At 39.7% G+C, this 23,393-nt stretch overlaps 1 protein-coding gene across 2 annotated transcripts; it reads left to right on the forward strand.

Moving 5' to 3' along the window:
* Positions 1–505: 505 nt before the first annotated feature.
* tbc1d9 (TBC1 domain family, member 9 (with GRAM domain)) lies at positions 506–23,292 on the forward strand. Of its 2 annotated transcripts, none has more exons than XM_067497341.1 (21): positions 506–1,213; positions 7,274–7,384; positions 9,661–9,779; positions 10,547–10,775; positions 10,855–11,116; positions 11,724–11,931; positions 12,217–12,423; positions 12,506–12,670; positions 13,073–13,223; positions 15,332–15,546; positions 15,648–15,765; positions 15,984–16,269; positions 16,387–16,516; positions 16,779–16,877; positions 17,255–17,323; positions 17,791–18,031; positions 18,241–18,306; positions 18,928–19,014; positions 19,628–19,696; positions 19,911–20,014; positions 20,128–23,292. In XM_067497341.1, the coding sequence occupies exons 1-21, from the start codon at positions 1,093–1,095 to the stop codon at positions 20,926–20,928; spliced, it is 3,858 nt and encodes a 1,285-aa protein (XP_067353442.1). In that variant the 5' UTR covers positions 506–1,092; the 3' UTR covers positions 20,929–23,292. The 2 variants fall into 2 exon arrangements, with proteins under 2 accessions (XP_067353442.1, XP_067353444.1); XM_067497343.1 differs by having other exon boundaries at positions 507–822.
* Positions 23,293–23,393: the final 101 nt, after the last annotated feature.

Consider the following 23,393-nt stretch of genomic DNA (forward strand, 5'->3'; position numbering starts at 1 on the left):
GGATGAATGCAGCCAGACACAGAAAGGCCTATGAAGAAAGAAAATCTGCTACACAATTCACAGGACATTAGACTGGGACGTTGGTCCAGAACAGTGACTTGAAGCAAACAGTCCAGGTGGGACTGGAGAGGTACTGGGACTGTCTGAGGGCTACAGCTCATTTTGCCCAGTCGCTCGTAATGGGTAAATCAGCCTCTTAAAAAAAATCTGATAAATAGATGAACAAACGGGAATATTTTTATGCTTCACTGTGCACCTGAAACTTTCCACTCAGCCCTATTGACGTTGTTGGAAAAAGGGGGCAGATTATTGGGTTATTAATGAATGAATGAATAATAGGAATCAATAGGGAAACAGCTCAGGTACCTGTGAACAAGATCAGCCTAACCTAATCCAAACGTATAATTTCGAAATAATGTAGTTTATTAACGTTTTCACGAATTCATTAATTTTCTTGACATGCCTCCACCTCCTTCTCGCTGACGTCACGCAGCCCACGCTGCACTTTCCTTATTTTCCGGCACCGCGGCGCTACAGCTGAGGAGGACAGGACCGCAGTGTTGTTGTTGTCGTCGTCTTTACTGTACAATACACGGACGGACAGCGCGGCTGGGAGCTCACACGGACTAAGGCGGTACCTGTCGGTAGGCTGGGACGCGATTCTCTCGGCCGAATAACAAAGCACGTATCGCCGGACCACTGGCCCGCACCTGACGCGGAGCATGGACAACAAAGACTGAGCAGAGCACTGCGCCGAGCCGAGCTGCATCCGAAGCCTCCAAGTACTTCATTTATCAAGAACCTGTGTTGCTGCAAAACAAGGTTTGTGCGCGCGAAATTTGGCGTTGGACGTCCACACTGCAGGCCGATACTAACCGATCCGTGCGGGCAGGTTTCATTATAACAACACTTGCGTGCGCCTCTTACTTCGCTCCGACATCCAGTAGTAGGCGAGATATTAGGCGTCGAGAAGCGCTCAGAAGAGTGTCAGGCCCTATTTATTCATCCTTTCTGAATACAATCACACAAGTTTTAATGGTCGTCGTCAACAGCCCTGTGTGTTCAATGTTCCGTTAAAAAAACAGGAGAATTATGTGGGTCAGTCCCGAAGATGTCCTACTGGCGGGTGCATTATGGATCACCGAGAGAGCAAATCCATATTTCATCCTCCAGAAACGGAAGGGCCACGGGGATGGAGGCGGAGGGCTGGCGGGTGAGTGCCATCTTTATTCTGAATGTATCAATAACAACAACAACAACACCACCACAAAAAAGCAACTTATTTGCTTATATTCCTATTTGATGAAAAGATGTTAGTCAGATGCACACGAGCAGTGAAATATGTCAGGTGAAGTGTGGATGTGAAACGTGAGCAAGACGAGTAATACTAGACAGATCACGTGACTAATTATCACAGGTGGCCTTTCACCTGCAAGAGGAGGTGAACGTGTTTAGTGTTTACTCTAACTGATTCATACACGCTCTTGTCAGATTTCTTTAAAGACCACGAAACCTTTGACCCAGTTTGCGTACATCCAACAGAGACACTTAAAGGTCAAAGTGCAGCCGGTATCTAACGTTTGGCCATAATTTCTGCAGACTTCACGTCACATCATGATCTATACTATGGTAAAATGACTTGAGCTTTTCATGCTTGCAAGGGAAATTGGATTTCAAGCAATACAACAATGCAAACAATAGAAGCTGTTGTTTCAGTTTTGCAGCTGCTAATAGCCTCAACAACAGTGAATCTATTTGGCCACCAACTAGAGACATGGTCTTTTTGCTTGCTCATGCTGAATCATTCCCCTTCTTCCTTCTCGTACTCCTCCCCCCTCAATTGCTTATTCCATCCAAAATGGGTCAAGCAACAGCAGAAGCTACATGGAGAACAGGATGAGGAGGAAGAACAGGTTATGGGAATGACTGCTGTCCTGTTTTCTCTAGGAATTGTGACATTTGGTTCATTCATTGACCTGAATTCAGTGGGCTATAGTTGACCACAAAGTGTGGTGCTTCCTCAAGTTTAACAAATGAGATGTTGTTAAACATGTTTGAAGACACAAATAAGTGTGACTCATATTCCTTTTGGTCTCAACTTTTATAGATTATATTGTATTGGCCTTTTTGTCACAATTATATTTCCTGCCTTAGGTTTAAGAGCTGCAGGGTCCTGATAAAGCTATATAAACCACCCTTCCTTCCCCTTTTTCTCGGCTATTTTGTACAATTCACCAATGGTGAAATGAGAAAAGCTAAGATCATAGATGAGTATCATAAGATCAGGATTGGATTACATAATGCAATTACAGTAGTTTCTTCTTATTGTATGTCCCAGTTTTGACATATATAATCTAGTGGTTCCCAACCTTTCTGCTAGTACATTTTGACCCTCATCATTGACAGTCAGATAATTTAAACAGAGAATGAAGATGACGTAAATCTACAACGTATTTCATAAGAATGAAGAAAAGATTATGGATTATGTCAAAACCAAATATAATTTTGTTTCACCCCTGTAATTAGCAATTACATTCAAGCCCTTTTGGAAGGCTGATCAACATGATTAAAAAACCATTTATGGACAGAACCGCTAACCTATAATTAATAATTTTGGTTAACGCATTGAACTACTTAAAATACTTTAACAAATGGTCAATAATCCTTTAAATCCCTTATTGCCATAAATCAGTGAATAATACACCCAGAGCAAAGTGGGGGATCTCTAATGGTAGACAGGTTTGTGTCATCTCAGTTATGTTGTCATATTCTCCATCCCTGCTCTGTCTAATTAAGTTTACAGTAAACATAAGATTTAGACGTGATGAATAAACACAACATGGTTACAATATAACAATGTGTTTTTACTAGAATTTGTTCCTCTCTGATATCAATAATTCAATAAGTATTAGGCCTCTTTTTCTTTCAGTCCCTGGTGTGTTTATGCTGTGCCAACTCAAATTGTGCACCACTCAAGTGGTGCTGGGGAATGATGTCATTGTTATGTAAAAGCTGAGCTTGCTGACTTGTTCTGTGTGCCAGTTGGCTCCCAGTCACACTGGTACTGTCCTTAAGCAGTTATTCCAGGGAGAGGAGAAGCCATCAGCTGCACCAGGGGGGAAGCATTTTACACATATTCCACTTGACTGGACTTGAGCTCCACCGTTGGAGCCGGCAGAAGGCCCATGAGTTTTGGTGGAAAATTAGCAAATGCGTGTTTGCTTTGATGAAACCTGGTATCAGCATCATGAAAATCTCATCAATACAATAGCTGCTCAAGCTGAGGTAGACAGCTGCATAAAAAGAGAAACTGCAGTTGTCAGGGATGAGGGATGGCAAGAGGTCATGAGGTCTTTTCTTGGATAATTTTTAGGTGGTAAATTCCATAAGTTGGATTGCACTACAACTCATAGGTCTATGGAGCCTGTGGCAAGGGATCACGAGTTGCTGTTGAATCATATCAAAAGGTTGCTAGCCAAAGTTTTGGAACCAGCGATTAAAAGGATGCATGAATCACTGTTTTGACGTAACAGTGCTGCAAATATGGGGCAGTTTGGTTTTATTTTCATGAAGCATTTAACCTGATAAGCTGCTGGCTTCCGTCACTTGGAGTCTTATCATATAATGAACCTTACGTTAAAAATGTTCGCACTCACACATATCTAACATATTCATTAAAGTGTGCCCATGAATGTGCTGTCTTTATCTTTTAGAGACAGCAAAATGGAAAAATGTATACAAAACCACAATGTACTAAATAAACATCATGTTACTTGTTGCGAAATCTGAGGCACTGTTGTCTATAGGGTAAAATAACATAATTTAAGTCCCTGTACAACACGGTATTTCACAATCTCCATTCGTTGTAGGCTGCGCAGTTATCTTGTACTTTATAACCAGTGTTCAGTGTCAGTATAAATGTTGAGAAATGGTGGAAAAACACACAGTATCTAAGAGCTTAAGTGGATGCAATGAAGCTCACATGTGACACTAAAGATTCAGACGTGTCTCAGGTTTCTGTAATCGAAAACACTGTTTATTTTAAGTCTCGGGGAGATTTTGGTCAATTGTGTGCTCAATGGAAACATCCTACAGCAATGACCAGTCACCATGAAGCTGCATTCATCAGAAAGAGGATGTAAAAAATAAAAGATCTCTTTACTCCTGATGCTTGGTTTCTTAGTTTCTGCCACTAGGTGGTTTTTATTTAAAAAAAAAAAACAAAAAAAATTTTTTGCTCTTACAATGGGGAGCTCTCATGGTGTCCTTTGTTTCGTGTGAAGCAAAAAGCATCACATGATTTTACAGCTTGCTCTCTTCAGGAGATTGCAACCCCATCAAGGAGTTTTCCAGCCACCCAGAATAAGCAAGCAGAACATGTGCCATTACAGCTGTGTGAAGTGTTTGTTTTGAAAGACAGGCACCAACTCGTGTGTGTGTGTGTGTGCGCGCGCGCGTGCGCGTGCGTGCAAGCTTGCCTTAGTACAAGTCACATGGAATTTGGTTTGATGAGTTAGCACTGCAGAAGCTTGTAAACATCACCTCCTCCTGTTTCTGTGCAAGACACTGAACCCTCAACAGCCCCCTCCCTTCCCCAGCTGTGCAGTGCCAGTCTAAGCCGGGAAGGAAAGGGGGAAAAAAATTAAAAGAATAAAAATAAAAGGTCAATGGCTTTCAGCTTGTCCCTTCAGGGGTCGCCAAAGCGGAATATGTTCCACACGTTGATTTGGTATGAGATTTTCCTGCTGCAACCCTCCAATTTTATGTGGGCTGGGGATCGGCACAGGCCCTTGGTGGCTGGGGAGGGCCACAGCTGATGGGTTGGGATTCAGAATCCCGGCCTCCTGCGTCCCAATGCTCTACAGCTGAGTCACCAGGCCCCCCAAAGATGATAAAATAAATACTTTTTAATGCCTGAATTTACAGAGACATTGAAAAACTGTCTTTTGTTAGTCTGTTATGGGCTTCACATGTGTCAGTCTAAGCAGAGGAAAGAACGAATGGATGCAGAGCGGTGATGCACCTTATAGTGGTATTGTGCATAACCCCCAGGTTTCCTGCGCTAAACCTCAAGTCACACTTCGTAGGCTGAACCCAGTACAAATAAAGTCCAAATTTTTCAGCTTCTTATTAATTTTTTTAACCGAAGGCTTCCAGGAAGGAGATGCTTGTGTTTGACATTTAACAGCATCCAGTTAGTGAGGAAATCTACTGTAGCTGGGTTAAAAACTTGAAAGCCTTGTCTGAGGTCAACATATGAGCAACTCTGCACCTTTTAACCTTGAGAGGAAGTTGTCTTCACACTTTAAAAAAATAGTTTGCCTCTCACAAAGAGACCAAACCGAAGTGTCAAATGCTATTATATCATTAGTTTCAATTGTGATGACTGATCCAGTCAGCTCAAGGCTTTTTTATTTTATTAAAAATAAACAAATAAAAAGAAGTCTATTCAACATAACACCAAGTGGCAATTTTAGAGCTCTGTTAGCAAATGTCCAAAATGGGCATAGTAAATCATGAGGAATTTGAAAAGAAAAATTGAGGAAATAAAAAGCAGCAAAGGGAGAATGATGAAGACAGAATGAGAGCAATTAACTGCCTTTAAATGATGGAGGGTTGGTGAGTTTACAAAATGCATGTCTCCTATGTCTGACTTGTTTTTCTTTGAAAATAACAAAACTTCCCCCTCATCTTCTCTCTGTGTGACTCATTCTATGTTTGCTTTAATGAGCTGTTGAGCAAAAATAACCTCATGGCTGTTATACCTTTTCTAAACCAAGGGAGAATATTCACAGCCGCAAATATTTGTAATATTACTACATTTAAGGAAAGTTCAGGTGACTGGTCCGACTTTCTACCTTTGAACTATTTTGTAAAATGTTGTTAAATGTAACTGCTCTTACATCAGTGTTTTAAGCCATGTTGTGGTTGTGAAGAATCTCTTTGGTTGTAAGATAATGACAGTCAAGTCATTAAAAAAGAAATGAGGTCATCGGTCTCAACAAAAACTATTCAGTCCACTAGGTTGTTAATAGCTCCCATGAAGCTTTCTCAAATTGGAACACAGTTTGCAACCTTACGAACAGCTAAATGAGTTTCCTTTCTGCATGACCAACTACAAAGTACTTCCAGAACTCCACCATCACTGTCTGTATCACCCACATGCTCTTGTTTATACATGAGCATGTGATCAAAAAAAAGAAAAACCCATACACTTACTATTCTACAAAATCACCATAGTGCCACTATTGAAAGCTCCGCAGGGTGCTTCTTAATGACTGGATGTTGGGTGCAGAGTCTAAGTGGTCATTTAAGGGGTCTGCCTCTTAAATTAAAGCAACACTCCACCAATATAGTTCTCGCAATAAGCAAAGGATTTGAGACCGATACATAAAACTTATCCTCACTTTCAGTATTAGTATTTGCAGGCCTCCCAAAGCCAGGATCCTACAGTACATGTCCCATAATGCAACCAGCAGAAACCCTTCATGGTAAACATCCTTGTCTTTCAAACTCCACACTCCAGCTTTTCAAAGCAGGCTTTCAGTTCAAAAGACCCTCAAGATCAGATAACTCCGATAGGATCACCAGGCTTATTTTTCAGACTACACGAAACTCCTTCAAATCCGTAAGAGATGACATACAACAGTTTACACATCCTGAGTAGGAAAGCTTAAAATGTAAAATTGGAAAGGGATAAATAACAAACATCTTACAGTACATCTTAGTCTGATGGTTTGAATGCATGGATGCTTGCTAGTCTGAAACATGAAAATGTAGTGCGTATGATTTATAAACTTTTGAGCTTGTCGATCCTTTTCCCACTGCTTGTTCTGTGTCTGTGTTGACATTTAGTTGCCCCCTTTATAAAATCTAACACCGTCAGAACAATTGACCTCAGTGTCATATATGTAGCCCACCAGTTTATCAAGTCTAACAAGTAAACAGATGAAAGTATTGCCAACCACAGACATTTGAAGCCGTGGAACATTTTTTTTATATGCTCAAATCTTAAACCACAAGACCTCGTGGGTCTCCCCCTTTGTTTATGCATAACAAAATGATCTGAAACTGTTTGTGCACAAAATGTGCTTGCTTCACACATTTGTTTGTTCAGTCTTTGTATGGGTTGTTATTTTAAAATGTGAATTGTTGATTCTTTAATATCTTTATTTAGCCTTAGAGAAGCCTTATGTGAAGTCTGATCTACGCATGTGTTTGGTTCTTAAGTTCTTTTCTGAGGTGTTAATAACAGTTTTCTGGCTTCTTATAGGTTTGCTGGTGGGGACATTGGATGTCGTCCTGGACTCCAGTGCTCGAATGGCTCCATACAGGATCCTTTACCAGACTCCGGACTCTTTAGTTTACTGGATCATTGCTCATGGTATGTGCACTATGTCTTCTGGCTCAAAAACTGCTGAAATACAGTACAGCTATTCGGAGAAACAAGTCACAAAGCTCGAGTCTACTTTGTGAATTTGTTTACTTTTAAACTGCTTCCAGTATAGACCCCTGTGTAATTTTACCCATCCTTTCCCTATTCTCCAATATACACATTATGTTATAACATCCTGCCTTTTCCCATGGTAGATGTGAATGCCAGGCATTACATCATGCCCCAATGGATTTAAAAGGCAGGATTTCAGGACCAGATGCAGAAATCCGATGTAGTTTTTTTAATTTATTTTTTTAATCAGTTGAAGGTTTTATTATGCGTTCATTTCATGTGCTGGGGTTCGTAGTATGCAAACCCTTACTCAATAAAAACTAGAGATAATAAATAATAGTGCTTCATCGACAGTCTGTGGCAGTAAATCAGCCAAATTAGCAGCTACACTCTGATTAGAAGCAGCAATGTCATTTGTATGTCTCAATAAATATGAATACGTCCCAGCTGTCTATTAGGAAAAGCCGTGACTCTTCCAACTAAAATAAAATAACAGTAAATAATCAGAATATAGTGACAGCCTCACTGTCACAGGCTTACTGCTTAGTTTGCCGAGCAGTCCAGAACTCAGAGGTGTTTACTGTCATAGAAAACTGAGAAATCCGGCAAATTATCACGATCAAGAATCTGCAACCAGTCAACCAGGCCCTTTTTTGCATAGAAAATCAATTGAACTGCAAAAATTCCCTAGAATATCTGATTGTTTAAGACCTGAGCGTTCCTATGATTACAATAAGATTAACTGGCAATGGAGTCATGACATGAATTAATTAAAAACATCATATTAATAAATCATTCTCCCCATTCTTGGCTATATATATCTCTGGACACGACACTGAACCCCTGATAGCCCATTCCCCTCCCCAGCTGTGCAGTGCTGGTCCAAGCCCGGTAGAAATTGGGGTGGGTTGCATCAGGAAGGGCATCCAGCATAAAAACTGTGCCAAATCAACATGGGGACAATGATCCGCTCTGGCGACCCTGAACTCACGGGAAAAGTCAAAAGGACAAAAAAATCACACTTATTTTACACTCTTTCTTTAAATGAAAAATTACCAAGGAGGTGTTCTTTATTGGGTTAGCCTGGTAATAGAAAAGCAGTTTAAATCTAAAATTAAATATCTGAGACACTTTGAAGACAAATGTAAAAAGGCATCATCAGCTTACCTCGTTAAGTCCTATACATTGTGCAGCAGTATACTTCAGGATCTTTTGTACAGAATGAATTACATTAATAAGATTGTGGTTTTAGAAATAAGAGAATCAAACTGGTGTAATTAGCTGTGTCTGGACGCTACAGGAACACAGGCAGAGATGACTCTGTTTGAGAATAGGTGTAACACTGTATTTATTTAGCTGTTCCCCTCTAAATGTGTGTATAAAACAGTGATATTTGTGTTCCCCATATAAAATGGAGGCTTACTAAAGACGATCCTTCCTCTGAAATGGCATTGGTGCCCATCTTCCCCTCCATCCTCTACCCCTCCCAGTTCTTAATCCCTCAGCCCCGACTGTTCCACAGTCTGGGGGATGTGGCCAATGCAGTGAATGAGCACTCACTGAAGTGCTGTTTGCAGCAGCCTTCAGTTCTAATGGTCCTTTGGCAACAATTACATCGACCAATTACTCCATTGTCCAAAAAAAAAACCCTACATTTTTCACCGTACTGATTACTGATAAGAAACAATGGGTAATGCTAGTATTAAAGTTAAAACGACAATATATTGCATTTCATTTTTACTCTTTGTTCTTTGCTTTATCTGATGCTTCATTAGCCCACCTGCCAACTCTCCTCTTACTGTTGTGGGCTTTGAAAGTCTGTTACAGTTTCATAAGTCCAAAAGTGAAATAACTTATTATTTTTCTGAACAACCATATAAAACTTAAAGATGTTTCATTTACTATCTTAAATCCCAAGAATGAAAATACAGTTTAACCTTAGAGAAGCTGGAGCCACTGTAATAGGGGTATTTTGCTGTAGACATGCAGTTAATCTTCTAATCTACTACTAAGTAATGCACCAATCAATTAAAGGACTAATCGCTTCAATTCTGCTTTGCTTCCCTTTTAATTTCAAAAGTGTAATGTGAAATATTTGAATGTCTGTCTAAGATTAAACTGTGACTTGATCATTATTTTTGAAACATTACACCTTCGAGCTCCTCCTGTGAACTTGCTGAGTGCTCTGACTCTCCCCCGCCCTTCCTTTGCAGGAACCTCCCGTAAGGAGATCACAGAACACTGGGAGTGGCTGGAACATAACCTGCTGCAGACTCTCTCCATCTTTGAGAATGAGAATGACATAACCACCTTTGTCAAAGGAAAGGTTCAGGTAAACAGAACTTTAGTTTAATGTTTGGACATTAATATTTTTCATTTTCTGTGTGAAATTAGGTCGAGAGGCAGGGTATGCCCAGGACAGGTCACTGGTCTAGCTCAGGGCCAACAGACAGACAACCTTTCACACTCACATCCACACCAACTTGCAATTTAGAGTCACTAATTAACCTAACACGCATGTCTTGGGGCTGTGGGAGAAAACCGGATTACTGAGAGGAAACTAATCTAAACACAGGGAAAACATGCAAACTCCACACAGAAAGGCCACGCTCAGTTGGGGATGTGAATCCTCAACCTTCTTTTAATAATGTGGGTTTTCTTTTCCTTCTACTTTTCTCAAATTTTCAGATCTCATTTGGCAAACAGTTGTTCTCCAGATTTTATTTATGACACAGCAACAGTCTGCATCTGTACACATAAATACATAATGTCAGACAGAGATGGATAAAACATATACATTTTGTGTATTAGTGGAGACATGCAAATGTTTAAGTAGAACACCGTACATTGGCAAAACTTAAACCTTCCTGGGGGCAGCATCAAAATGTCCTTTAGTGGATTAAGATATGTGCAGCGATTTTACTGCTGGTTGGTTAAAGCTAATAAAGTTCTCTTACACACATGAGCCAGTGTCTGATTCAACACTGGTGAAGCTGAAATTTTAGGTTTTTGCATAAAACCTCAATAACACAAACTGCTGCTGCTTCCTACAAGTGCGAGCTGATCACCTCATTCCATCTCTTTCCCCCGGTGCTGCAGGGCATCATTGCAGAGTACAACAAGAACCATGATATCAAAGAGGACGATGACACTGACAAGTTCAAAGAGGCCAGCGCCAAGTTTCGTAAGCTGTTTGGGATGCCAAAAGAGGAGAAGCTAGTCAACTATTACTCCTGCAGCTACTGGAAAGGAAAGGTGCCTCGGCAGGGATGGCTCTACCTCAGCATCAACCACCTCTGCTTCTACTCTTACTTGCTGGGAAAAGAAGGTTAGATATGAACCTTTCCTATTCTGAGGACACACTTATTTTCACCTATGCTGATTTGCTTAATTGCTCTCTCTATTAGCCAAACTGGTGGTGCGTTGGGCAGACATCACCCAGCTAGAGAAGAGCGCCACCCTCCTACTGCCCGATGTGATCAAGGTTAGCACCCGCAACAACGAACACGTCTTCTCAGTCTTCCTCAACATCAATGAGACGTTCAAGCTGGCAGAGCAGCTGGCCAACATCGCCATGCGTCAGCTGCTGGACAACAAGGGGTTCGAGCAGGACCGCTCGCTGCCCAAGCTCAAGAAGAAGTCACCCAAGAAAGTGTCGGCGCTCAAGAGGTAAGAACTGATGCAGAGCAGGAATTCTTCAGCTCTTTAATAATAATTGCTGTTTGTACATGTTTACGACATGTGGTCGAACATTAACCAGTTACGGTTATATAGAGTAGCTTGGTTCTATAATTTATCCAGGACAAAGAGTGAGCATCTAAAACTGTGTTGTAAACGTACGTGTGCAAAACTGCAAAAGCATCCCATACGTGAGGAACTACAAAGACATTAAAATGGTCCAAATATAGTTTGACCTACACATTTATGTAAGTGGCTCAGTGTCACTGAATGCAGTGCATTATAATATCTAGTCTCACTCGGGTTGTGTGATGGTTGCTTCACTACATCTTCTGTAAACTGTCACTTCACTGAATCTACATTGACACTGACGTGACAATGTAGATTCAGACATTCACCCAAATTTTATAAAACCGGAAATAAAACTGTCTACTTGGCTATAAATGTAAATTTAACATAATATATTCCGCATCGTTGTTCTTCGAACAAGGCTATTTGAAGATGCCTGAGGAGTTTAACCGCAAACAAAGCTGTTTGAAGGACAACAATGAGCTAAAAGTCTTTCAGCTAACTTGAGCTCTGAATTTACCTCTTGTAGGGATCTGGATGCAAGAGCTAAGAGCGAGCGTTACAGGGCTCTCTTCCGTTTGCCCAAGGATGAAAAACTGGACGGACACACAGACTGCACTTTGTGGACCCCTTTTAACAAGATTCACATTCTGGGACAGATGTTTGTTTCAACAAACTACATCTGCTTCATCAGCAAGGAAGAGACATTGTGCAGCCTCATCATCCCCCTGCGTGAGGTGGGTTGTTCTTGACTCGATCTGTTGGTTATCAGTTATCAGACTTTACGGAGTTTGTCACTTTAAAGAAGTATTGTATTCACAGCACTGCCATCTAGTGACCAACACTGGCTTTGTTATAAACAACTGTGGTTCTGTGTGCTATTTTATATCATACAGCTTTTCAGATAAATTTAAGCAGCTGAATGTGATCTTCAATAAGTTTACATTTCATGGTTTTTGTTAAGGTTATAGCGGTTAGTCATTATTTCATGGTGACCATGAAGGTTCCCCGACATCTTCCAGGTGACCATCGTGGAGAAAGCGGACAGCTCCAGTGTGCTGCCCAGCCCACTCTCCATCAGTACTAAAAATCGGATGACGTTCCTGTTTGCTAACTTGAAGGACCGAGACTTCCTTGTGCAGAGGATTTCGGACTTTTTGCAGCAGACCACCTCCAAGATCTACCTAGAGAGGGAACTTACCAGCAGCCTTAATAGCTCAGATGATGAGGTAGGAATTATTTAAGTGCTGATGTTAATGTTTCTGTGAATATACATGATCGAAAACATGATTTGGAATGTTTCCTCTCCAGGTTTACTCCCAGCATGGATCCCTGCTCTCCAGCAGCCCCCAGCACAGTTTTGGTTCGGAGAGCGAGCGCACGTTCAACCTGAATGACAGCAGTGTGCCAACGGCCACCCAGGCTCTCATGACTATGTACCGCCGCCGGTCGCCCGAGGAGTTTAACCCCAAGCTGGTGGGTCAAATTACACTGTCTTGTACAGTCTAAAGCAATTATTCTTGTCACGGATGGTACAGCCTCTTTTACAGCCCTGTGTGATAACACTCTGATCCATTGGGCTTCCTTTAAAGGCTTTTTGTCTTGGTTTTAAACATTTTTCACTTGCTTTTCCATAATTAGCGTTTTCACAACATTACACTGCATTGAGAATTGCTGCTAGCAACATCCTGTAAAGACATTTTTCCCTCAAGGGTTTACGTTATTAAAGCTGGATCTGCTGTAATCTTTAATTCAGTGAGGCTAAATTATTAAACTATAGAACTTTACAGTATTTATTCACTCTAGAGCGTGTAAGAAAACACACAATGTAAAAACTGCATTACGTGTTTTGTTTTTCTTCCTCCTTGCTTTGCTCAGGCGAAGGAGTTCCTAAAGGAGCAGGCGTGGAAAAACCACTTTACTGAATATGGACAGGGAGTGTGCATGTACCGCACTGAGAAGACGAAGGAGCTTGTCCTCAAGGGAATTCCTGAGAGCATGAGAGGGGAGCTCTGGCTGCTTTTTTCTGGTGAGCTCTGAAGTAAACATGAACACAATACAGTTTTCTGAGCAGATAGTCACATGCTACCATATGCAGCCATACCCTGCACATGCTGTTACATGACATTTTTTTTTTTCTGGAGGTGTTAATTAATCTTCAGACATCCTGTTGACGAATGCACAATATTAGAGCATCATGACTAATGTGAGACATGAAAATGTAGTGGGGAATAAAGCTTAGGTTATTAGTCTATGTCAAACTGTACTAGTCTATTGTAATGGGTCTGTCCAGTATAATGCAGTTTTGGCTCAGTGTTCCAACAATTACATTATTCAAGAGTGAAATTCAGTGTTTGCTCAGACCTAGGTGACTTCCCCCCCCCATGCAATAATAAAAGTGCACACACTCCTCACCACCACCAGTCATTGTTAATTATCATAACTATGTGTTATCGTAAAAATCATATCAGCGTCTTTTCACCATGTAGAAGTGTTTGTGACCCTGATGACAAAAACATACAAAACTCTTTTACATTTTTACTCAGATCTGTCAGATTTAGTGTATTTTGACATTTGTAATTGTTATTCTGAATGTATCAGAACAAAGGCTAATACACAAAATATTCATAAATCACTATTACATTAATGTTAAAAAAATGTTAGGGCTGTATCTAAAAACGTCTATTTTAATTAGTAATGTAACAAAAATCATTTCCCTTCTCCGTTTGAGAGTTGCCAAGTCTCAGAGGAAAAGGAAGATGTCACGGTGATGACCCATCTCAGTTTAATGCAAGCTGGAATGGAAAAAAACACTACAGCACATCAGCATATTCAAATAAGTAATGTATCTCCCAAACCCCTTCTACTTGTACTCAACACATCAAAGGCTCCCACCCTCACGAAGACCTCAAAAAGGAAGATGTGTTTACAGGCATCAATCACACTGACTTATCCTTTGTTGTGGCTTTCAAACAGCTGTAAGGCAATAAACCCCTTGTAGCTTTTCCGTAGACCCTGCAGCACCAAATCCACCATTTGCCATTTACAGGAAAACATTCTTCTGGGTAAAATAAGACACTTCAGGGGTTGGTGATCTTAAGCCTTCTTAAAAGCACTGTCCTTGAATGTGAACAAGCCCCCCTCATTTGAATACGCTACTCTCCAAAAACAGACTCTATGCTTAATTATTTTATGATCCATATTTTCAGTACTTAACAACAAAGTGACCGTATTAACCTGAAATGAAACATTTCCCTAATGGAACATTACATTACTGTGGAACACTGCTACATTTTCAGGCATGCACAGACTCCAGACTTTCCTGTTCAGAAGCACACATCACGTTTGTGCAACACAAGCAGCTGGTACTTGCCCTCACTTGAGCAGAGCCAGGTCATAAACAGCTCCACCCTTTCTCTGGTGACCCACTTACAGCTTACTCTGCTGTTGTCATAGCGGGATTGTGTTCACCTTAGTCACTGGCACCTTTAGAAATTAGTTTTCCACACTCTTTGGCATCCTATTTTAGTAAAGAAAAAAAAAGGATTGTGGATATTTGTGCTTAGTAAATCCTGGAACATGGTCTTACATTTAAAGATCTGGTGCAGAGGTTCTCCATTATTTCTTTTAAACATGCAAACAGGGCTCCAAGACATTTGAAGAATAAATGGTTATGATTCAATTTACATTTCATCTGAGTTATTTTGCACTTTTCTTTTTAAGAAGTCAACTATTTAAGATACAGACCTTTTGGTTTTAAGTGAGGCCTAAAGCCAGTCTGAATAAGTAAATGCCAAAATAAATACAAAGTAACTACAAGGAGTGTAAAATAACGTTTTATGGAGGTATGAAGGCATACACTGATTTGTAAATTTTGAACTGCACAGTAAAAGTGAAACTTGGATATAATCGGTTTAGGTTTTGTGGTTGCTGTGATAAGTGGCTTATCTTATAAAAACTGACTTTAATCAGTCATTAAACAACTTCATTGATTGTATCTACCATGAGATTTAGAAATGCATCTTTCTGGAAAGTAGTTTTCACATACAAGGAATCTGTCTTGGTGAGGATGGTGCACCGAGTTGTATGTTATATAGATTTGAGAAGACTAATATCGAGAGTTACATGTTCACACAGGGGCGATTAACGAGATGGCCACTCACCCCGGATACTATGAAGACTTGGTTGAGAAGTCGATGGGCAAGTACAACCTGGCGACAGAGGAGATCGAGAGGGACCTGCATCGTTCTCTCCCAGAGCACCCGGCCTTTCAGAATGAGATGGGCATTGCTGCCCTCCGCAGGGTCCTCACCGCCTACGCATTTAGAAACCCAAACATTGGATACTGTCAGGTACACACACTCTTATTTTTGTTTCCTCATGAACTGACAGAAAACTTGAAGTCCTTGCTAACACGTTATTTTTGTTGTTCTTCTCTGCATCATCTCCACAGGCAATGAATATTGTAACATCTGTGTTGCTGCTCTATGCCAAGGAAGAGGAGGCTTTTTGGCTGCTGGTGGCACTTTGTGAGAGGATGCTGCCTGACTACTACAACACTAGAGTTGTAGGTCAGTCGGGTCTTTGTCTTTTGTCAAACAAAAGTGGTCCTACTGTACTTCTTGAAGAATAATTGGATTAGTTTTAGCTTTATTTAATGCTTGGTGGAGTCACGGGCAATGAGGTCATAAAGAGAAAGATGTCATGGAATACAGAATGCTGCAGCCATATTGGCTGTCCCCAAAAATGTCTGTTTTACACTTTGATCTCGTTTCCTCCTTTCTCCCAGGTGCCTTAGTTGATCAGGGCGTGTTTGAGGAACTTGCCCGCGAGTACGTCCCCGAGTTGTATGATTGCATGCAGGACCTTGGTGTCATCTCCACAATTTCTCTCTCCTGGTTCCTCACCCTCTTCCTGTCTGTCATGCCATTTGAGAGCGCGGTTGTGGTGGTTGACTGCTTCTTCTACGATGGCATCAAGGTCATCTTTCAGCTGGCACTTTCTGTACTGCACGCCAACATCCACCAGCTGCTGGGCTGCAAGGATGATGGGGAGGCCATGACTGTACTGGGCAGGTAAGAACATGCAGCAGGGACCCACAGTATTTTGTGTATATTTTTTTACCATTTATCAGATTTCATCATGAAACGTGCCTTGATGATTTTAGACATGTATATTTTCTCTAACTGTAGATACTTGGACAGTGTGACGAACAAGGACAGCACTTTACCTCCCATTCCTCATCTACACTCCTTACTGACAGATAATGGAGATCCACATCCAGAGGTCGACATCTTTAAACTGGTCCGCAGCTCCTATGAGGTATTTCACCTGGATGAGTTATTAAGAGACTCATATGGGCAAAGTACAAACAATTATTGATCTACTACACATTTGATGGATATTTATAAATGTGTGTCGCTCTTTTCAAATGCTTCTTTTCTCAAATAAGTTGTACTGTTGTAGGTTTTACATTTTAGTTCCTCAGAATTATGCAGTTGTGTCCAGATGCCTTGTTTTCACTGTGTTGTGAGTCTTAGCACAGCTGAGCTGACGTTCTCTCTTTCTCCTTCTTTTGTATCAGAAATTTGGTTCTATTCGTGCAGATGTGATTGAACAGATGCGTTTCAAACAGAGACTGAGAGTCATCCAAACCATTGAAGATACAACAAAACGCAACGTGGTAAGGATACAGTTACACATGCATTAACTTTTAAACACATCTGTCTTGATTATAATATTGTGTAGCTTACAGACTTACATCTTATATTGGCAATAATTGCACAATTATGGAAACCTTATTCAGCTCATGTTTTCAGAATCTCACTCTGACACTTTCATATCTAAAAGGTGCTCCTGATGTCTTTGCAAGGGCCTATAGTGTGTGTATATATAAAAGTTTGCTATAAAATGTGCTTGCTCAACTTTGTTCTACAGGTCAAATTAGATCTGAGCTCTGAACCACAACTGCTTTCAAGTCAATATTACATGGTCTTCGTTTACGCTTCAAGCTACTTTCTATCTTCTATTTTTACCTAATGTGATTATATTGTGTTTCAGGTCAGAACTATTGTTACAGAGACTGCATTCAGTATTGATGAGTTGGAGGAGCTCTACGTACTCTTCAAGGTGAGTTGTAGCTCACATGTTCATGTCGTGGTGCTAAAAGAACCTTCCTAGCTTCTACTTACATTACTGCCACAATGCAATGGCTGAAATACACACAGGAAATGAATATGCTGTTTGGTCTCCACAGTGAAAAATAATAAAACAGCACAGCAGTAATAACCTTGGCACAAGTACTTTAGCTATCTTCCTTTAGTATTTTTCTGTGCTGCAGCCCTGAATAAATACAGTAAATATAAATCTCCCAGCTTATTAATGCCACAGTGTTTATAATGATTCAATTATTCAACAGTGAAATTGTTTTCCAAATACGTTGTCTTTGTTTTAATAAACATGTCATAATGCAATAGTTGTAGTACACTAGTCAACCACACTACTTTTTTAATGTCAGCAAAAAGCAGCTCAGTCTTCATGTTCTTTAGTTATTTTTGATAACTTTTTATGCAAAAACCCTCACTTTCTCTCTTTAGGCAGAGCACCTGACCAGCTGTTACTGGGGTGGCTGCAGTAACCCCACAGAGCGTCATGACCCCAGTTTGCCCTACCTGGAGCAGTACCGCATTGATATGGAGCAGTTTAAGGGCCTGTTTAACCTCCTGTTTCCCTGGGCCAACGGAGCCCACTCAGACCCCCTTGCTGTGCGCTTCTTTCGTCTCCTTGACCAAAATGGAGATGCCCTCATTAATTTCCGCGAGTTCATCAGTGGCCTAGGTGTGTAGACTTTGTCTCCTTGAAAATCCCAATGCCAGTGTCAGGTATTGGCTCCAGTACCTTCTTTGCCTACTTGTACTCAGAAAACATTTCAGATACCACACCCAGGTGGAATAATGTCTGGTTAACTGACGACAACAAAAGTAAAGCTCAACTACTGTTTTATCCTTTTGATGATTCTAATTTGTCTAAACGTTGTCATATTGTAGGTGTTTTGTGTCACGGGGACCTCACTGAGAAGCTGAAGCTTCTCTACAAGATGCATGTTTTACCTGGTAAGTGTGTATTGATGCAGTTCAGGTGTTTGTTCATTTTTTGCATTAATGCTCAATCCAAGTTTAAAACAAATCTTTATCTCCACCTTGGCCCCAGTCTCTGATGTGGCTTTCCCCTGTTTCCCCTGCGCACATGGTCAAATATTTAAAGAAAAAAAGTGGATTGGATCTAGAGTGACATATGAAAGTTGTCCAGTTGAACCAGTTAAACTGAAAAAAAAATCAAAATTAGTTTGTTCACAGGTCTTTCAAATGTTTTTTTATTTTTTATTTATTTTGTTTTTAACACATTTAATGTGAACTTAGCTTAACTTGTCTTTAGAGAATTGAAAAATGTTAAACTGTGGTCCTCTTCTCACTTTATTGGATAAATAATCTCAGAACTCCCTTTGTTCCCTTTTGTCCTTTTCAGACAATGGACAAAAATAATTATTTTAATTTAACAATATTTACTTTATTTGAAATTTTGGCTTGGAATTTGATGAAATGTTTGGATTTTCTTTGATAGTCTGGGCTTTTTTTGTCAAATCAATTTACTAGTCATTACATGTTCAAATATTGGTTCTAAAAATCTACAGTCCAACTTGAATTTTATTGAAGTTGTAAACTGTCTCCTTCCAGAAGTCACTCATGAACAGGAAGAGCCAGACTCTGCCTTTGAAGCTACTCAGTACTTCTTTGAAGACATTACTCCAGAAACATCAATTGGTAAGGGCCCAAAATAATTTTAGTGTGTATTCCTTCTACCAAAACATTGTATAACACTCCTCCCCATGGTAACATTTTATAACCCATGAAAAATTATTCTAGAAAAAGCTCCCAAGATGCAAATATTCCTCATATGGGAAAATATGCTTTTCTCTTTGTTGAGAAGCTTTCAGCAAATACTCACAACCGTTACACTGAAGTTACCAGGAATTTGATTATCATTTAATAAATTAGTGCAAACTGCCAGATGTTTAGTCATATCTCACAGGTTTTTGTGCTGATTATATGAGGTATAGACATTTTTCTATCTAGAAAATCAGGATGTCTCCACAAGTGAACTCTAACTTGGTTGCAGACATGGCCCTTGGAGTTGTAATGTCCTTGAAACTGTAGACATCACATGCAGTCTGCTGTGTGGACGCTGACATAACCACCATGTGTACACAAGTTATAATATATGTGAAAGGCTGGAGGGTCTGTAAGATTAATAAATTGTGTTGGAAGTATGTACTTATATGCTTGATGAGATAAAGCCAAATGTTTAATGTAACTTTGTTTACAGGAAAGTTTTATTTGTAATTAAAGAAATGTTTACAATCTTTTGTCTCCTCAGGTCAGGACTCAAAATGCAGGAGCGAGAAAGATGATGGCTTTGTCAGAGTTACGTTTAAGACTGAAAAAGGTAAGTAACATGACCAAAGTAATATAAAAGCCCGACTGTGTATAAATCCAAAGATGAGCAACAACTTGTTTAAAATTTCTATACAGTCTATACAATTTCTACATTTTGTTCAGTGTTGCAATGATGTGCAGAATTGACTTAAATAACTAGAGAAACAGACACACTAATTGAAAAAGATGAGTTTGTGCTTTACCCATCTTTGTACATTCAACAGTGAAGAAACTAAACACTCCTGATTACCGCCACTACCTAAAACTGTGGAACCAGGAGACCAAGCCTAAGCTAGAAAACACAAAACGTCTCCCCAAGCTTAATCAGGTAAGACTTAACCTATCAAATACATTTGTGTATAGAACGAGAGCACAACTCTGAATGACCCTGTTTTGAAAAAAAATAGTTTTTTTATTTTTTTATTTTTTTTGTCCCTTTAGAGCCAGTTCATCGAGCTTTGCAAGAGCCTCTACAGCATGTTCAGCGAAGATGTTGCAGAGCAGGAGCTGTACCATGCTACTGCCACAGTCACTAGTTTGCTGCTGGAAATGGGGGAGGTTGGAAAGCTCTTCTCATACTCTGGTAGAAAGGACCTCAACGTGGAGGGTAAATCAGAGCCGAACAACTGTATGAGAGAAACCACAGGTTCCAAAACCACCCGAGAGGCTGAGCCTGATGGCATATTCGAACAGAGCGACCAGAACATCGCCTTAATCCCCGCAGATCTGGAAAACAAGCTGAGCCCCTGCGAGGAGGGGAAAGGGGAAGAAGGGATCGAGCAGCTGCCACCTATGCAAGACATCAAGCTGGACGACTCCTCACCCAAAGACACTGGCACATCCTCTGCCATGCTTATCTCTGATGATGAAACCAAAGATGACACTTCAATGTCATCTTACTCGGTGCTCAGTGCAGGCTCCCATGAGCTGGATGAAAAGCTGCAGTGTGAGGATATTGCGGACGACACGGTGCTGGTGCGCAGCAACAGTGACAGCGGATCCAATGTAGAAAGAAATAACCGGCCTCACGATAGAGGGCTGCCTCACAGCACCAGCATTGATAAAGACTGGGCCATCACGTTTGAGCAGTTCCTGGCATCTGTGCTGACTGAGCATGCCCTGGTGCGTTATTTTGAGAAGCCAGTGGACGTGGACGCTCGTATAACCAATGCCAAGAATGTGCGCAAAGTTGGGCGCAACCTGCTGTCAACAAGTGACTATGAGATCTCACTGTCTGGGTGAAAATTCACAAGAGATGTCACACAAAGACTTGTACTTTTAAAAGGGAAACACGGTTATCAGTCAGTGGTGTAAAAGTGTCTCCGTGAGTTTTAGAGGACAATGAAGGTAAATGTATGTGTATGATAGTTGAATGAATGTGACCAAAACTGCTCTTAGCAATGTATTTTATCATATGCGAAGGACTTTTATTATAAGAATCATTAGATTCTGCCTAGTTAAGAGGGAACATGACATTAATATTAAGGTTTGCTCAGAGGAAATCTGTGTGTACATGTAGTAGCTGTACTTTAAAAAATATTATGCATAGATGTTAATATTGTTATCTAGATGTAAACGTCCACAGACACATTACAGATCCAAACGGGGTATTAATATTGTACATACAGTGTCTGATCACCTAACATTATGTCTGGTATAACTATTGCTTCCTAACTTTATGATTCCATTAGCTGCTAATCAAGTTTTATTTTTATTTTCTCAAAGATAACAATAGGAAAACTATGAAACAAAGCTGTGAAAATTCAATAGTAAAGTGAATTTTCATGCTAATGTGGAAAATTTCTTCAGTTCCACATCACTTAATGCAAGTTGTCACTTTGGCAAATCATGGTCTTTTTTTTAAACTTATGATTTATTGGGCATTCATAGAAACAATCCTGATAACTGTTCTAGTTCAGTTTATCTGGTTACCACTTTACACAGTGATGATTGAAACTGAAAAATTATATAGCAATTTTCTTTGCTCAAAACCAACTGATGCCTCAGCAGTTCCTTTGGAAACAATCTGTTTATTTAAGGAAATCAAAGGTGAGTATGTGTTCTGAGAAAAGATGATTACACTAAGAAAAAGCTGTTGAATGAGTAGCCTGCGCATTTTTTTAATGTTTACAACAAAATGTGATCCACTAATGTTTTTGCTTGCCTTTTGCATCACTGTCATCTTCACCCCTACAGAAATGCTCACCACCCTTTTTTTTAAAAAATATTTTTACCTTTTTTGCTTTGTGCATTTTTTAACAGTTATTTTTATTTTATTATAAAAGATTATAAGTATTCCTCTGGACTCTGGTGCACTGTATATCACCAATTAAAATTAGACTCAATGCTGCACTGTACATTGCCTAAAGCCTTATTTATTCATGATTATTTTTTTTTTTTTTAAATCAGATTCAGTAGTATTAAACAAGGTGCCGAGTGCTAATGCCATCTAGTGGCAGACAATTTAAGCATCTGTTTAATTTGACGTAACATTTGCAAAATTGGCTCTATTGGCTCTTTTTAATATATCTTCATAAAAAATGAATAGTTTGCAGTAACTTGAAAACATTTAGAGCATGAGTTGGGAGTGAATTAATTAGTGATAGACTGTACACAAGTTCTCCAAATTTACTTGACTACTTTAATTTCAGGCAACTGTATACTACACTAGTCCACTCTACCTAAGGGGCAAATAACTACATGTCTTTGATATTTTAAAATAGTGTTGCGTTGTTGAGGTAAGGTTTTACATACAAATCATGATTAGAGAATAAAACAACGCAGTAACATTTCTCAGTCTCAGTGAGCTACAATAATAAATTACTGATTACATGCTTTTAGTAACAAAAGTCCAATAATATGATACTGACAAGGGCCATTTTGTTGCATCATATGTATTTTACCCCCTGCTTATATTTATTACATAAAGCTTTGTGTTATAAGTACACTTTTACTTCTAAATAATTTTAGTTAATAACTGTAATTGTAGTTCTATTTGTAACAGTAGTAGTAGTATCATTACTTCAAAAAAAGGAATTCTTCCGAATTTCTATCAAAATGTCCCAGTGTTTCAAAAAGTGCAACAATTTGTGTGTGAAGCATGGCTCTTTGGAAATATAATGAATAGGACACTTAAATGGACACAATGAAAAACAAGTTCAACACAGTGGGGTTGTGGTTCAGTTGACCAATCACAGCTCAGTAAGCTTGTTAACGTCGGTTTGAACAGAGCAAGTTTTCACTCAGACACGTGAAATGTAATGATGTTCAATCAGGAACAGTGTGTTAAATCTTGATTAATTAACAAATTACTTGCATGCTTCATCTCACACATTTCAGAAATCTACATCTTTGAGCTAAAACAAAAACTTGTAAGGTTTGACAATGGCTGACAAATAACACTGTCATTTGTGTTTCCTAGTAGTTGGTGAATGAAATTATGAAGAACAGCATGAAGGCATTTTGAAAATGTTGCTTCCATGATGTCTCATGTCACTAACAAAGCTGCCATAGGCTTTCTTTGCAAAGACACACACACACACACACACACACACACACACACACACACACACACACACACACACACACACACACACACACACACACGTAAGTAAAACTCAATAGCAATTAATAGCAAAAACATCCTTCTGATTCCATTGAATTTCCCAACAAAATGTTACTTAAATACTGAGAAATTAATATAGGCA

The sequence above is a fragment of the Channa argus genome, chromosome 3 (genome assembly GCF_033026475.1).
Source record: "Channa argus isolate prfri chromosome 3, Channa argus male v1.0, whole genome shotgun sequence".
NCBI classification, from domain to species: Eukaryota; Metazoa; Chordata; class Actinopteri; order Anabantiformes; family Channidae; genus Channa; species Channa argus.

What these genes read in the sequence shown, in the direction of transcription:
- tbc1d9 (XM_067497341.1), top strand. Translation starts at nt 1,093, where the DNA reads ATGTGGGTCAGTCCCGAAGATGTCCTACTGGCGGGTGCATTATGGATC. An exon ending in TCATCATCCCCCTGCGTGAG is followed by an intron (nt 11,932 to 12,216) that starts GTGGGTTGTTCT and finishes GACATCTTCCAG; the next exon opens with GTGACCATCGTGGAGAAAGC. An exon ending in TACTCCAGAAACATCAATTG is followed by an intron (nt 19,015 to 19,627) that starts GTAAGGGCCCAA and finishes TTGTCTCCTCAG; the next exon opens with GTCAGGACTCAAAATGCAGG.